The 16,710-nt window shown below is 45.7% G+C and overlaps 1 protein-coding gene across 1 annotated transcript in view; it reads right to left on the bottom strand.

Moving 5' to 3' along the window:
- Nucleotides 1-16,710, bottom strand: part of SND1 (staphylococcal nuclease and tudor domain containing 1) — a 424,531-nt gene that overhangs the window by 391,569 nt on the left and 16,252 nt on the right. The window contains exon 2 of the mRNA XM_004608287.3: nt 21-170. Coding sequence (XP_004608344.1) covers nt 21-170 — 150 coding nt within the window. The remainder of the gene's footprint in view (nt 1-20; nt 171-16,710) is intronic.

Here is a 16,710-nt window from a genome sequence, read left to right as displayed (position 1 = left end):
GGGCTGTGGGTAACACCTACCTCATCCGGTGTATCCTTGGCATCAGGCTGTGCCACTGCAGCACGGCGGGCCAGGTTGCCAGCTCGAATGTTGCTGAGGTTGATCTGCCTTTCGGGAGGGGGCCCGCCACGAGGCTGGCCTCGGACAATGATGGCACATCCAGAGAGGACCTGGGGGGGGGGCGGGTTAAAAAAAAAATTAGTGGCTGTCAGGCAGTAACACGTGTCTCCGCACATTAGAACAGGGCTTGGCACCCAAATATCTGTCACATGATTAAGTAAACAAGATTATTTTTAATTTTAAAAGACAAATACCTGCACAATAACTTGAGCAAGGTTCTGAAATCAAGGAGTCAGAAATATAAGTAGACACTGAATGACAAAAAAAAAATCAAGAAACAAACTGGAGTGAAGGGGCTGCTAACCACAGAGAGAAGAAAGAGCCTTTGACCACTATCCGTGACCTTTGCGATGTCTTGGGGCCCAGGATGTGGTTCTGCAGTGGAGGGCATGTGTCACATGTGTGAGTTTGATCACCAGCAATACACAAAAAGATGATTCAATTAAAAACTGAAAAGTGGCATTTATAAATTAAAAATGGTATTTTAAAATTTAGTTAAGAAATAAAGCAGGGTCCCTTGAGCACCACCAAGAGTGATCCCTGAGTACAGAGCTTGAAGTAAATCCTGAGCACTGCCAGGTGTGGCCCTAAACACCCCCCCCACACACACACAAAAATAAATAAATAAATAAATAAATAAATAGATAAATAAATAAATAAATAAATAAAAACTAAATAAAAATAATAAAAGTCTAAGAACCCAAAATAGCCACTCAATAAACATGGGAAGCCCAGGTTCAATCCCCAGCACCACATGGTCCCCAGAACTCTGTTAGAAGCACAGAAGCATAAAATGTGGTCCCAAGCCAATACAAGTTTTTTATTTAGGGGTCAAAGCAATAGTATGGCCAGTAAGCACTTGCCTTGCATGTGGCCAATCTGGGTTTCATCCGGACATCCCATATAGTCCCCTGAGCCTCACCAAAGTGATCCCTGAGCTCAGAGCCAGTAGTAAGCCCTGAGCACTGCCAGGTGTGGCACAATATTTTTAAAATCTTTTTTAATTAAAAAAAATGTTTTTTTCAATGAAGAAGTTAATGTCTCAGGGGTTACCGACAGAAACCAGGGCTCACGTGTTGAGGCCCTGAGTTTGTTAGGCTGACACTGCAACGAGGGAAAAAAGATAAGACGCACCATCTATGTGTAGTGGCAAAGGATGGAAGGAAGCCTGGGATGCCTAAGAAAAGGGAAAGTGAAGGGACAGCCATAGCCAGTACTTCACTCAGAAGGAGCTGTGTGACTGTGGAAGCAACGTAGCCAGAGGCTGGGGCTTCTGCTCCCACCGCAGCGCTGATGGCCTAGACTCAGAGAAGCACCAGAGTAATCTAGCAAATTCAATTAAAACAGAAGAACCTAAAAAGGAACTTTAAGGCTCCTAAGCACAGTGGTCCCTTTCATCTCTCTCATCAAAAAAGCAGGCACTGTACCCACTTGCAACTGTGCAAAGTGTTCTGATGTTCGCCGGTATTGAACTTCAAGCTATTAGCAAGGGAGGCAGTGGAGCGTTTCAAATAGGAAAAGAGAAGGCACCTAGGAAGAAATGCAAATAACACCCAGGCCTGTCCACCTGTCTTTGCCTGGAGTGGCACGGCTTAATGGAAACGGTTTCACTACGTCTGAGAGGCTTAATTCCAGACTTCAAAAGCGAGGAAGCGGCCGAAAAGTTAGAAGACAGATGAGAAGCCCCTCCGAGGAGAGCAGCAGGGGTCTACGCTGCCTCCTAAGCACCAGCAGTTCCTCGGCTAAGCACTGTTCGTTCCTGCTCCTCCAGGAGCAAAACGCCAACAGGCTACACGTTCCTCTCACTCCTCTCTTCCTCTTTTGGCTACAGCCTTGCTGGAGAAGCCGGAACAGATTTTGTTTCCACACCATTAAAGAGGAGGCCCCTTGGGGCTGGAGAGACGGTACAGCAGGGAAGGCACTTGCCTTGCACGAAGCCAACCCACGTTCACCCAAGCCCCACCTCCGCCCCCCCCCCCAATCCTGTGTGGGCCCCCAGGCACAACCAGGTATGATCACTGAGCACTGACAGGTGTGGCCCGAACACAAAACAAATACAAGAGGAGACCCCCTGACGGGGAAAACTAGTTTCCTTCTGACTCTAGGAACTAAATTAGCTCAAAATACAAGGTCTCTTTCCTGCTATCTTCAACTCAACTACCAAGTGCCATCCCACTCCCTCCACCAGCCTGATTCAAGCTCTTCCTCAAAAAGAAAAAAAAAAAAAACAATTAACAATCTCTCTCTTACTTTTTTTTTTCTTTTTGGGTCACACTTGGCAATGCACAGGGGTCAACTCCTGGCTCTGCACTCAGGAATTACCCCTGGTGGTGCTCAGGGGACCATATGGGATGCTGAGAATGAACCTGGGTCAGCTGAATGTAAGGCAATCGCCCTCCCTACCCACAGTGCTATAGCTCCAGCCTAAATCTCTCTTATCTAATGCCCTAAGGGGGGGGGGAGTGTTAAGTGAAATCTGAACGAAAGGAAAGATCTACCTAAGTTTGTTTAGCACGTCTCCTGTGGCACCCACCAAGCAAGTGTTTTATCCTCTTTGAAAGACCTAAGCCATTTTCAATTTTATTCCGTGCATTGATCCACTTATTGATTTATTAACTCAATGCCGATTTAATTGTCTAGTATGTGTTGAGCATTGTTCTTGACAAGTAGCACACACACATCAGTGAGCTAAAATAGACACAAAAATGTCTGGTCCTAAGAGAACCGACATCCAATGGGGAGGGGGGGAGGGAGAGAAAACAATCAATATAATAAAATATATCACTTGTTTATCAGAATTCTAATTTCAGAAGAATAATGTGAAGACGGAGAGGAAATGTCACGGGTAATTGTTCTGCCAAAGCTGGACTGATTCATGTTGCAAACTTGCCTGGATGCAGTAATTATCCTTAATTGTTAATTTATAGGGCATAGAAAGCAAGTCATATGGAAACTGCTTTATCCAATTATATTAATAAAATGACATACTCGACAAAAACCATCTTAGTCCTACCTGATCCGGCAGGAGGTTTGTGTAAACAGCTGTCACAATGAGTCAGTCTGATTGAGGTTATGGATTAGACAAGTTTTCAGCTCTGCCAATAAAGGTTGCGGGAGGGGGTGGGGGGAGCACAGTGGGATTCAGAGGACCTGGCTTCAAAGTACAAGTTGGTTGGCAACAAAGGCTGAAGTGAGCCAGCTGAGAAGGAAAACGAGAATTCAACTCTTCAAACCCACTTACAGAGCTATCAGGACATTTACCAACAGTGAAGCAGCCACTAAAATTCTGCCCAATGGGCTGGAGCGATAGCACAGCGGGTAGGGCGTGTGCCTTGCACACGGCCAACCCGGGTTTGATTCCCAGCATCCCATACGGTCCCCTGAGCACTGCCAGGGGTAATTCCTGAGTGCAGAGCCAGGAGTAACCCCTGTGCATCGCCAGGTGTGACCAAAAAAGCCAAAAAAAAAAAAATCTGCCCCAAAAAACACATTAAATCTTTACAAGTTCCAAATAAATGATTTGGTGTTGGGGCTGGAGATAGTACAGCAAGCAGGTCGCTTGCCCTGCATACGGCTGATCCCAGGTCAATCTCCAGCATCCCATATGGTCCTCCAAGCACAGCCAGGAGTGATTCCTAAGTGTACAGCCTGGAGTAACCCCTAAGCATTGCTGGGTGTGGCCCAAAAGCAAGCAGGAAGGAAGAAAGGGAGAGAGGGAGGGAGGGAGGGAGGGAGGGAAGGAGGGAAGGGAGGAGGGAGGAAATTATTTGGTGTATTTAACTCTTACACTCCTCAGACCACAGACACTAAAAGATCCTATTTTAAAAAATCTAATTAGGGCCTCACTACTAACTGAGCACAACTCCGTATTTCCATCCTATCCTAGTTCTCCAATAAGAACTTGCCTTTCCTAGGGGCTAGAGCAACAGCACAGCGGGTAGGGTGTTTGCCTTGCACACAGCCGACCCGGGTTTGATTCCCAGCATCCCATGGTCCCCTGAGCACCACCAGGAGTAATTTCTGAGTGCAGAGCCAAGGGTAACCCCTGTGCATTGCCAGGTGTGACCCAAAAGCCAAAAAAAAAAAGAACTTTTCTTTCCTATATCAACTACTTTCTACAAGAAAGGCAGTATTTGAGTGGCACACCATTGGATAAATGTCCTTTTTTGTAGATGAGAAGGGCACACAACTAAGCTCACTGTGCTTGGGGGGCCACATGCAGTGCCAGGGATCAAACTAGGGTCAGCTACATGCAATGTAGGAACCTTGTTTCCTGTATCTATTTCTCTCTGGCCCTTGGATAAACAGTTTAACCTCCCAAGAGTCTGTTTCTTGGCATGAAAAATTAAGATAATATTGATAGTATCTATTTCATAATGCTATTGTAAGATGGGATGAGATAATTATGTACAGCATTTAGAATAGGCTCTGGCTTGCTCTAGACTATGTGCCCAATATAAATGCAAAATGCTAGTACTCATGTAAGTTTCAGTAAACACCATACATTGTAGCACTGTAGCACTGTCCTCTCCTTGTTCATCAATTTGCTCCAGCGGGCACCAGTAACATCTCCATTGTGAGATTTACTGTTACTGTTTTTGGCATACTGAATACGCCATGGGTAGCTTGCCAAGCTCTGCTGTGTTGGGCAGGATACTCTCAGTAGCTTGCCAGGCTCTCCGAGAGGGACAGAGGAATCAAACCCCAGTCGGCCGCATGCAAGAAAAACGCCCTACCCGCTGTGCTATCACTCCAGTCCACCATTCATTGTAGTCATTAAAATTTTTATATACTTATATAGCCATGTAAACTAATACTGTACCAATAAAATATTTTCTAATTATGCTAAAAAGCACATCCTATTAAAAAAGTCTTGATGATATAAATTCATGATATAAATTCTATCATGAACACTCTATGGTGTACAGTTGAATATATTCACCTTTTTGTGAATGCTATCTCTAAAGTGTTTTTCCTTTTCCAAAATTGAAATTTTGTACACATTACGCACTCCTCTTTCCCTGCTCCCATCAGCCACTGTCAATCAGCATTCTATTTTCAATCTCTATAACTAGACTACTCCAGAAATCTCATTCTAGGGGATCGTACAGTATTTGTGCTTATTATAGTTTAGCTAATTATAACATCATTAAGTTTATGGTACCACTCTACAAACTTACCACAACCAACCACCGAAGTGCCTACAACCCTCTACCATTGTCCCTACATCACCTCTAGACTGGTTTTTCATCTCTTCCTACACCACTATTCGGTAACTGGCTTTGTATTCCAGTGCCAGGGTTTATCATTGTTTAGTATTGTCTATTCTCTCTCTATTCCATAGATGGGACAAATACTAAGATCATTCAGCATCTGTTCTCCCTCTGATTTATTCTACTTAAATTGATCCCTCCAATTCCATCCATGTTGTGCAAATTGCATTACTTCATCTTTTCTTATTGCTGCATAGTACTCCATGGTACATTTGTATATATATATATATACCACAGTTTCTTGATCCTTGCATCTGTAGTTGTACATTTGGGTTTTTTTTCATATCCTGGCTATTGTACTAAGTAAGCACTGAAATGAATATGTATATATCTTTAGGGGTTTATTTTTATTTTATTTTTATTGACATCATGATTTACAAAGTTGTTCATCACAGAGTTGTTTTAGGCATGCAATTTTTCTAACACACAATCCTACCACCAATGTCATATTCCCTCCAGCAATGTTCCCAGGTTCCTTCCCACCCCCCAACATGGCCCTTTAGCAGCATATAATAAATTTATTTCATACTCCTTGCTCAAACAAAACAAAGGAATGACAAACAGAATTATTAGAAAATAAATCAATAAAAGTCAAGTTGTGATGATTGATTGCTATGTGATTTAATATTTAACCTATATAAATTAATTTACACAAATAAGGCCTCAACTCTGGCAACTAAAATATACTGCATTACATTTTATTTTGTACTTAGATCTTATTGTGGTAATTATGATGTTTTCCCTGTCATAAATAAACTTAAGGAAAAAAAACTAACTAGGGCTGGAGCAATAAAAGTTCAGCTGGGTAAGGTGATTGCCTTGCACGTGGCTGACCTGGATTCATTCCCCAGCATCCCATATCGTCCCCTGAACACCACTAGGGGTGATACAGGGACATACTTGGTGTCCCCAAAAAAAACAAAATATAGGAGGTGGAGGTGGGAGGGGTAGGGGATCAGAGTACAGAGGCATAAGCCCAACCAGGGTCTGACTCCCAATACCAAAAGGTTCCCTGAGCATCACTAGTTGCACCCCTAGAGATACCCAGCACCACTGGGGTGGCCAAGAGATCCCCAGTTTCCACCAAACAGCATTGTACTATAGGGCCTTTGCACTAGAATGACTGTCCAAGAATCAATGGTGGGGCTCTCCAGGTCTCCTGAGTACTGCTTGGGAACCACCCCCCCCCCCCCGCCCCACACACACACACACAAAAAAAATTGCACTGAAGTTAAATGATTATATAAATTTCAAAAAAGCATGTCCATTTTAATAAAGTCTGCATAATTTTCAAAGTTTAAGAGCAAAACTCACTGTGACCTGAGAATGGAAGACGTAATATTAGCTAAGAACTTTTTCACCTAATTATGGTTCTAGTGGAAACATACCGAAGACTAAATATGTAAAATAAGAGTAGGGGCGAGAGACTCATCGACAGCAAGTAGGTTCTTGCTTTGCGCAAGGCCCAGGCTTAACCCCCAGCATCCCAGATCCTGCTCCCACCAGCCTTCCGTGAATGATCCCTGAACAGAGCCAGGAGGAAGGCCTAAGCACAGCTGAGGATGGACCCAAAGCAAAATTTAAAAATATGTAAGAGGAGATATAAGTAAAATCTATTTGTATTTTAAAATAAAAAAAAAACCTAAAATGTTACAAAAAGCAGATACATTTTGCTCAACTGATTTTCAAGAAGTGTGCCAAATCAATACATGGGGAAAGAAAAATCCTCTAAAGAAAAATGTGTCAGGAAGTGGATGTCCTCACGCTACAGAGACCTCAACTCCAGAAGAATCAGAGACCTACAATGGTGAAACTCTTCTGAGGAGGCCGGAGAGACAGCCCAGGGGGCTGAGTGTACACTCTGCACGTAGGAGGTCCACACTGACCCCCATCACCCAAACCGGCGTGTCATGTGGTCCCCGGAGCATGGCTGGGAGTAGCCGAGCAGTACCAGGAGTGAGGCCAGCAGTCCCAACAGACAGAGCATCTGAGCAACACAGGGTATGGTCCAAACCCCGGGCCCCGCCCAAGAAGGAAAGCATAGAGGGGCCAAGCAATAGTACAGCGGATAGAGCGCTTGTTTTGCACACAGCCAACCTAGGTTCAATCACTGGCACCCCATATGGTGCCCTGAGCACTGCCAGGAGTAATTCCTGAGCACAGCTGGGTATGGCCCTCCAAAAATAAAGAAATGGGCAAGGGATGAATGATAAAACATTCACCCAAAGATACAGAAATGGCCAATAAGCACACGGAAAGGTAAACATTTGTCATATGGGAAAGCAAATACTACGAAGACATTATCGCCTTACAGTCAGTAGAATGGCTACAACCAGGAAGACTGACAACAGCAAGAGTGTAGGGTAACTAGAACCCTCATGCACTGTTGTAACGTTATTCAAAATAGATGGAAAAAATGCTAACAAGTGCAAATGTCCATCAAGAGGTAGACAGGTTGAAATTGTGGTATATCCATACAGGTGAATATTATATAGAAATAAACTGCTAATTAGCACAACAACATGAATTCTGAAAACATTCAACATGAAAAGCCATATATTGAGTCTATATAAAGTATCCACGATAGGCAAAGCCAGAAATAGAAAATACAGTATGTGTGTGGGGGGGGTGTGTGTCTGTGTGTGTGTGTCTGTGTGTCTGTGTGTAGGACGAGGCAGGTAGGGAAGGGGGCGCGGGAAACCACGGGTAGAGACTGACAAGATGTATTTTTCTTTTGCATGCCAATCCAAACGTTCTAGATTCAGTGATGACAGCTGTGTGTGTACACAGCTGGGGGAAAAAACAATGTCTACTTTTAAGAATGGATTCTAGGGTATATGAATCCATTTTCATTTTCTAAGAATGTTTTATAATACATAAAAACAAGAGGACATGCCATGTTTCACTGTACTATAGTCACAGAATTGTTTGAGGTTGGGAAGGAGCTAAACCCTGCTGGGTGCTCAGTGCTTACCCTGGAGTCTGTGCTCAGAGACCATCCTGGAATGCTCCAGGGGCCATATGCAGTGCTGGGAATTAAACCCTCGCAAGGTAATCACCTTAACCCCAATACTATCTCTCTAGCCCCCAATCATTGCAGATTTAATGTCATATTCTTTGGCCCAAGTGGGGTGCAATGCTGGGTCTTGGCAGACAGCATGTGCTAGAAGGGTCTTGCACATGTAAGGCACATGCTCTACCCCTGCGAGCTGTCTCCCTGGCTCCCCACTCAAAACTGTAGGGAAGGGAAGGGGAGACATTACAGGGGGTTAAGCGCTTGTCTTGAATGCAGCCAACCACAGTTCAATATCTAGCACCCCCACGCCACCTGGTCCCCAAGCACTGCTGGGAGACACCTTGGAGCACAGAGCCAGGAGCAATACTACCAAACCTGGCTGCCCCCCAGCTTCCGCCAAGAAAAGAAAAAGTCCACAAAACTGTAAGGATACCAGGCACAATGGAGGGCTGGTGCAAACACCAAGTCCTCTAGAAACAAGGTTAAGCTACAGAAAGGAGCCGGCAGTGACGTCTACAGGCTCGAAATCAGGAGGGAGAGGCCAGAAACAACACCAGGCTGCCCGGAGCAGCAAGCACGCAGGCACAAAGGATTCCTCAGCCCGGGGCACCAGGTCAGGAGAGCCAGTAGACTGAAAGAGACGCAGACTTCGTGTGAGCAGACACTGCCCAGGCCTGGGGCCGTGTGTCACCGACACTTGTCAGCAGACCTCTGAGGACCCCTCATTTTGACACCAGGCGATAAGGGGGACTCCTGTGGGAGAGGTGGGAAAGTTTTCAGTTGATCGGCTTCAATGAAGAAAAAGTTTCGAAAGAAACAGAATTAAAGCAAGAGAAACTAAGGAGAAACCGCACTGGGGGGAATTTCACCAAGTTCATTGGGGGGAAAAGGCTTCCTGGCTGCCAGAACGGTTGCCTGGCCAGGAAGAATCAGCTCTGGAAAATTAAAAAGTCATTTAGACAAAGAGAAAGCAATCCCCAAAGCACAGGAGCTGTGTGGCCGCGGAGGTCTTTCCCAGGACACTTGCCAACACAGCCAGCTTTTTCTTGCTTTTTCTGGTAAAGCAAGAGGCAGGCCTACAGTGGAGGGCCCGGTGCACAAACACAATGACCTGGAGGCCCACGGCCTCGTGCAGTGCCCACTGCCCTTGATCTGGGCATGCTGGCATTCAGCAGAGAGAAGGGCAAGGGCTACACCCAGGGTAGCTGAACCGCAAATCAGGCCTCAATCCGAAAACAGGAGTGTTGCAAGTATCAAGGGAACAAAAATTGTGCAGGGTGAGAGGGTTGCTGAAGAGAGCATCTAATAGGGCCCTTTCATTTTACAGATAAAATCTGCAGGCAAGAGAGACCGAATGACTTCTGTTTAAAACAGGAGGACTGATGGCAGAGCCAAGGGCAAGACTGACTTCCCAATCCTGATGTTCCCCTGTGCCACATGCACAAACAAGCATTTGGGAAGCGGATGATTGCTAAAACGGTATCTAAGGTTACTCTCTGATTAAATCTTTTTCCCAATTAAAACCTCCGCTTTGCAGAGCCAGCAGAGCAGGTGTGCGAACCCCGCTATCGTGAGCTGGCAGCCCCAAGTCAAACCAACATGTATTAAACACTCCCGTGTGCAGGGCAAGCGAAGACTCAGATGCCAACAGCGCCAAAGAACACTGAAAAGGAAACACAAAGGAAGAAACCTTCAGCATGATAAAAGCAGGAACGGCACACTACGGTCCACTAGCCAAATGCACAGTCAACCCTTGTCTTTGTAAGACCCTTTGAAGGGGGTTGGGGCAAAAGCAAAAAGAGAAGAGTATGTGACATTGAAAAAGCCTATGAAATTCCATTTTTGGTATCAACAAATAAAGCTTTATTGGAACAGGACTAAACACATTCACTTAAGAAACTGGCCCTGGCTGCCTGCATGTTGGAACAGAAGGACTCCGTGGTAATGATAAAGTTAGTATATTTCGCAAAGCCCAAACATTTACTACCTGGCCCTCTACAGAGTCCGTCTGCCAACCCTCGAGCTAAAACACTGTGACAAGGAAGAGAGATAAAACTAGTCTTGTGGTAGTCTAAATAGCAAGTACGCAGCAAAAATACACTTTGGACTAGCATTCAAAGTTTATGCAAACCTGCTCTTTTTTATGATCAAAGAAAGAGCAGTGTTATGTGCAAGAGCATATGAATTTACTTTCAGAATCAAATCAGTGCCAATGTGATCTCTGAAAGTTACTGAACTGGCTCAATTAGCCTGTTTTCTCATTTGTAAAATAAATACAGGTGAGGGTGATGAAATCTACAATTCAATCAGTCTGAGCTAATATCATCGTGGCTATAATGGCTCAAAGTTGTCTGAAGCGAAGATTAGAAGATTATATACAAGAGAGGAGGATTCACTTTTCCTCTCCACAAGAATAAAATAGCAAAATCATGGAAATTCTATCAAATTCAAACAGAAAGAATTAGATAATCCACCTCTGAGTCTCTGGCCTTATTGGCTAAGCCGCCCACACCCCAGGTAAGCAGTAATGGCACACGCCAGTCCACTAGCCAAATGCATGCCCAACCCTGTCTTTGTAAGACCCTTTGAAGGGGGCTGGGGCAAAAGCAAAGAGAGGAGAGTATATGACACTGGTCATTATTATATCTTAATGCTATACTCATCTTCCTATTTGGCAAAGCACCTGAGTAAGCACAACCTCAGACACCCATGAACTCTGAAATCAGTCTGGCATTTGAACCCCATTTCGGTGAAAATCATTCCCAACACTATAATGAATGGTCTCTGACCTATAAATAAGGGTGATAATACCACCAGCTTCTCTGGCTGTTAAGGGATGTTTCTCACACCACCTAACACCTAGCAAGGACTCAAGATATGTGAAAGGAACACGGGTGTCTCTCCCTTCCCACCCTCTCCATCCTTACACCAATGCTCAAAAGAAGCATCCTCACTTTACAGATAAACACAATGGCATCAGATCTAGAAGGCAGATTTTCCTAGTGTCCTCCCAACTAAGCCCTAAAAGTGGTGACATACACAAAAGAACACCAAGGCTGTAACTTAGCTCCGCCCAAGTCCATCTCATTCTCCTAGAAGCCAGGACCAGGCTGTCCCCAACACAAAGGTGCTGTGCCAGGGCCAAGGCCTCTTGACTCAGCGATGCTGCTGTCTAGGACCCAGAGATGCAGACCTCTTACTCAGAAAGAGAACTCCGAAGGAATTGTACAGCAGACAAACATAAAATGCCATGTCTGAGAAGTCCATTACCCCTGTGAAAAGCAAATTTTTTCCGTAGGGAAAACCACACGGAACCAACCATTACTAAGGAAGAAGCAAAACATGAGTCTAGAACATTAAAAAAAAAAAAAGCAGCACTAGATAACTTTCTCCTCTGCCAAGCAGTCCAGGTCGAGCACTCGGGCCATTAAACAGCAAAGGGAAATCATTGTCGTGCACAGGGGACAGGTGGGTGGTGGTTTCACTGTTTAAAACAGCCCCCAGCACCAGCAGAGTGCAAGGCACGAACGAGGCCCCATTTGTGGGGGCTAGAAAGAGAGCTAAGCACACTTTGCACATGGGAGGCCAGATTTCAACCCACATCGTGTGTTTTCCTTGGGAGGAGGGTGGGCGGGAAGGAGGCAGGGAGGAAGGAAGGAAACAAGGGGAGGAAGGAAGGGAAATAAGGGGAGGGAGAGAGGAAAGGAGGGAGCAGGCAGACAGGAAGTCTTGACTGTTCATCAACTAGTTTGAAATCGTGGAACAATTACACCTCAGCAGTCCCCACGGTTCCAGACATGGCTAGGGTGAGGGCTCAGGGGTTACCCAACAGACACATTTCCACTGGGAACGAAAAGAAAAAAACCCACAGCAGTGGGAAGGCCACATAGGAAACCTTTCAAGGACGGGGATCATACTCAGAGCAACCTTTCCTACTTCTCCCTCCCATAGCCCCCCCCCCCCCCGTTTTCTCCAACCCTCCCCCCAGCCAGGGGTCTCCATCCATGCTCAGAGTTCAACACCTTATCTGGCATGTCTCTGTCCCCCACTGCACCTCCAGCGTTTTTGCGGCAGCATATCATTCTCCCCAAGGAAGTACAGGTAGTTTCAGGAGCATTTTCTTCAGCTCAATTCCCTCACCAGTCCTCTGATTACGAGCTGTCAAATTTCCCTTGTAACCACCTTCAAGAACATCTTACTTAACTCATAACTCAATTGATTATTTCCTGTAAGCTGTCGAGTCTACTCTATTCTCAGCAGAAACCACTCAAGTCTATATCCCAGACCACACTGGAGTCTCCCAATTAACTGTTCAATATTCAATTGTCTTCCACTTGCCTCAGTCACTTCCTATATCCCCCAAAGGGATATTCTGGGTCTGAGCAAAATGCTATCATCTCTTCTATGATTATATTCTCCATCACTCTTCTATTTAGTCTTATTTAATAAGCCAAGATCTCTTGGCTCAATCCAAATACCAAAGCCTCAATCCAAATACCAAATACCAAGTTAAAAATATATCCAAATGCCTCAACTGGTTGTCGAGAGAGGATTATTTCCTTTTACTTTCAGATCAGAAGTTCCCAGAAAATTCTACGAGTAGACACAGAAAACACTCAGCCAGGGAGGATGGTGCTTGTGTGGGGAAGACACTGACGATTTTGGACCACCAGCAAACATGGCCATATCTGCACACACCTTTCTGAGATCAAAAATAACTGAAATTTGGGTGGGGGCAAGAGAAACAGGGCAAGGTGCTTGCCTTGCACGTGGCCAATCCAGGTTCAATCCCTGGCTCCAGGGTGGGCCCCAAAGCACAGCCAGGAAAAAGTCCTGAGCACAACCAGGTGTGACCCAAAAACAAATATATTATTAAAAATATTTTATGGGCTTGCTCTTCATGCCCGCATCCTCTCTTGCTTGCCTCTATGCCTCCGTGCTCACTCGCTCGTGTTCTCCCTTAAACACTTATCTTTATAGCCTCTGTGCTCGCTTGTTCTTTCAAGTTCATATTCACTTGAACATGTACTCCTTTCCTTCTCCCCTGCTCATAGCTTTCTAAATTTGTGTTCAATGAAAACTACTTAAACATATCCACTTTACAATTTTAATACTTTTTAAAGGACTAGAGCGATAGCACAGCAGGTAGGGCGTTTGCCTTGCACGAGGCCAACCCGGGTTCGATTCCTCCGTCCCTCTCAGAGAGCCCGGCAAGCTACCCATGGCGTATTTAATATGCCAAAAACAGTAGCAAGTCTCACAATGGAGATGTTACTGGTGCCCGCTTAAGCAAATAGATGAACAATGGGACAACAGTGCTACAGTACTACAATACTTCTTAAAATACACATATTTTTCTAAATGTTTATGAATTTAATACTTTCATAAGAGGGGCCAGAGCGACAAGTACAGCAGGTAAAAACTTGCCTTGCACACGGCTGAGCCAGATTTGATCCCAGCACCCCATATGGTCCACTAAGTCCACCAGGGGTAGTTCCTGAGCACAAAACCCAAGAACAACCCCTGAGCACTGCCAGGTATGGCCCCAAAATTTAAAAATAAATAAACACTTTCATAAGAAAAAAATAAAATAAAAACAAAGACCTGGTCTTGGCCTTGGGGCTTTAGCTCTGCCTAGTCCTGGTCTCACTTTCCATGTTACATGCATTCAGATTCTTCAGAGACCCCATTCTTATAACTTTTATCACAGTACAGTACAAGTCAAAGCTGTGCTGGTGCTAGCAGCCTCCCAGTGTGTCCCATATGTGAATTAAACTATTGCAGCTACAGATGCATAGAAAAAACACCATATATACATATATGATTTGGCATAATTTGGCTTCAGATATCCACTGGGATATCTACAGGGAAGAGAAGGCCAATGTACCCAAAACTTACGGCACATAAGAACACTTTTATAAGTCACCAACTGCTCACTTAAATACACTGCTGGGTATCTCGCCTCAGTCTGTTTAGTGGGTTTCAAGTAACTGCTATGTGTTGCGTGTTCCGGTCCATTTCTATCCAGACCCGCTGCTTCCCAACTCTTACATGTGAGTGTCACTTTAAGAAGGGCACTGACCACCTGAATCCTCTTCAACAGCACACAGCGGGCAGTTCCTCCACGTTCGAGTCTTCTGCTCGGGATCCCGAATGGTCGTGACGGCAGAAGAGCCTTTCGAGCCCTGCCTACCTCTGGGGTGCATGGAGATGAAGCTGGACGGAGAAGACTGTGATGGCAACCAGGGATGGCTGAGTTACCTGGGCAGGTAGTTCAGCACCAGCCCCCCCACCCCCTGCCCCGGGCCCACCACTCCTTAACGCAGACACTGAACTCCCCAACTCCGCTGCTCAGTGGAAAGCCATGTCCCTGATCCAGGAGACCCACAGCAATGATCCTGTGACCAGTCACCAAGACGGTGGCTACTCACACTTCCTCTCCCCTCAGGGCAGGGCCGTCACAGCAGCCTCAGGGTAAACGGAAATGGCACCAAATACCCACTCACAGATAGTAACTGGGTATGCCGGGGCCAGACACAATGAGACGCTGGGCTTGTGCATGGCAGATACCGGTTCAATCTCTGGCATCAGGCTACTCTGACCACCTCCAGGAGCAAGCAAGACCTGAACACTACTGTGTCATGTGGCCCAAAACAGAAAGAAAAAGTGTGCCAGACACCACAACTGAAGGCCCCCAGGAAGACTGAAGTATCGCAGAGAAAGGAAGATCAGTGCATTTCCTCTGCCAGCTGTGGTCTTCCCTTCAGCCTTCTGGTGATGATGGTGATGATGTGTTCGGTGCGGAGCGGCTCGTAAGAAATCTTGTAAGAAATGGTTCACAGGCAGGACTCACTGCAGGATCTGAGGAAGTCAATTTCTACGCTACCCATGACAAGTGTTAATTTTCCCATTTTTTCCTTCCCAAATCGGTTTGGAAACGTTTCCTATTTGAAATGCCCAGTCAAATTTTAGACATGAAAACAAGAAGTACAAATCCCAAGTTGACCGCAAATATTCCGAAGCCCTTCACTGCTAAGTTCACAGAGACATATGGTTCTCTTTGACACGGAGACCCGGGAGAGACGCAGGAAGAAATGAAAACCCAATGCCCTGACTGCTTCCCACAGCAGGGTGGGACCTGACGAGTGGCCCACTTCCTCCTCCCCCTGGACTCGCATACCTCAGGAAGTCCACCAGGAGCCAGGGAGCCAGCTCCAAGGGCTACAGCACACACTTCGCAAGGGAGGCGTCCTGGGTTCCATCCCCAAGCACTGAACTGGGAGTTGCCCCTCAGCACCACCAGGTGTGGCCCAAGAGGTCACAATCTGGAACTTGCTTCACTGCAGGGACTGTGCCCAAAGAACTCCTCCTCCATGTGGGGACGGGAGTGTCAGAGATCAAACACGCAAGCCTATGCTCGCCCGCCAAGCTCTACCCACAGCACTCACTCCTCTACTTTGGTGAAATACACCCATATTTCTGCTGAGCCTGTGCCTCACTAAAGCCCAGCTCTGTGATTCCACTACCTTTAGGGGGAGCAGGAGGGGGAGGCGGGCACTCTGCAGTGAGTATAGTAATTTCTGTAGAAATTCCATCCCAGAGCTTATATTCGGCTCATAGTCGGGGCATCTTTTGTCAGAACCACTTACAAAAATCTATTTTCTGAATTTCTACTCCTCATAATCTGAGCCTGAGAGCTGATTATTCTCTCCACACTGGCTTTCAGCTTCTCCTACTGATAAACACATTTTTCTCTGAGCAAGAAAGCAAGAGGCACTTTCATTAAAAGCACCAATACTACAAAGCTTACTAAAGTGGGGAGAAGGAGCCAGAGAGCTAGCACAGAAGGTAATACACCCGTGCAGGCCACCAGGGACTCACCCGTGAATGTCCTTTGATTAACACAAACTGTAGCACCTATATCAACATGTTAAGGGTTCAATTCTCAGCCCCGTTCAATCCTTGACACCACAGGGTAACACCTGAGCATCACTGCGTGCTGGCACTGGAGGCCCCTGAGCACCAACTGGGAAGATCCAGGTAATCCCTGGTATCTTAGCCCCGCATCCTTTGACCAAGCACTGAATCACCATTCGGACTGGTCAAGAATTGCCAAGCAATGGGGCTGGAGAGACAATACAGAGTGCTTGTCTTGCAAGCGACTGGCCCAGGCTCAATCCCCAGCACCCCATACAGTCTCCAGAGCACCACCAGGAGTGATTCCTGAGTGGGCGGCCCAAACAACAAAACCAATAAAAAAAAAAAAACAAAAAAAAAAAAAAAACCAGTAACAATCAAAGA

This window comes from Sorex araneus, chromosome 1 (genome assembly GCF_027595985.1).
Source record: "Sorex araneus isolate mSorAra2 chromosome 1, mSorAra2.pri, whole genome shotgun sequence".
NCBI lineage: Eukaryota > Metazoa > Chordata > Mammalia > Eulipotyphla > Soricidae > Sorex > Sorex araneus.
Note: the sequence above shows the minus strand (reverse complement) of the source record. Positions and strands in the feature narration are given on the sequence as shown.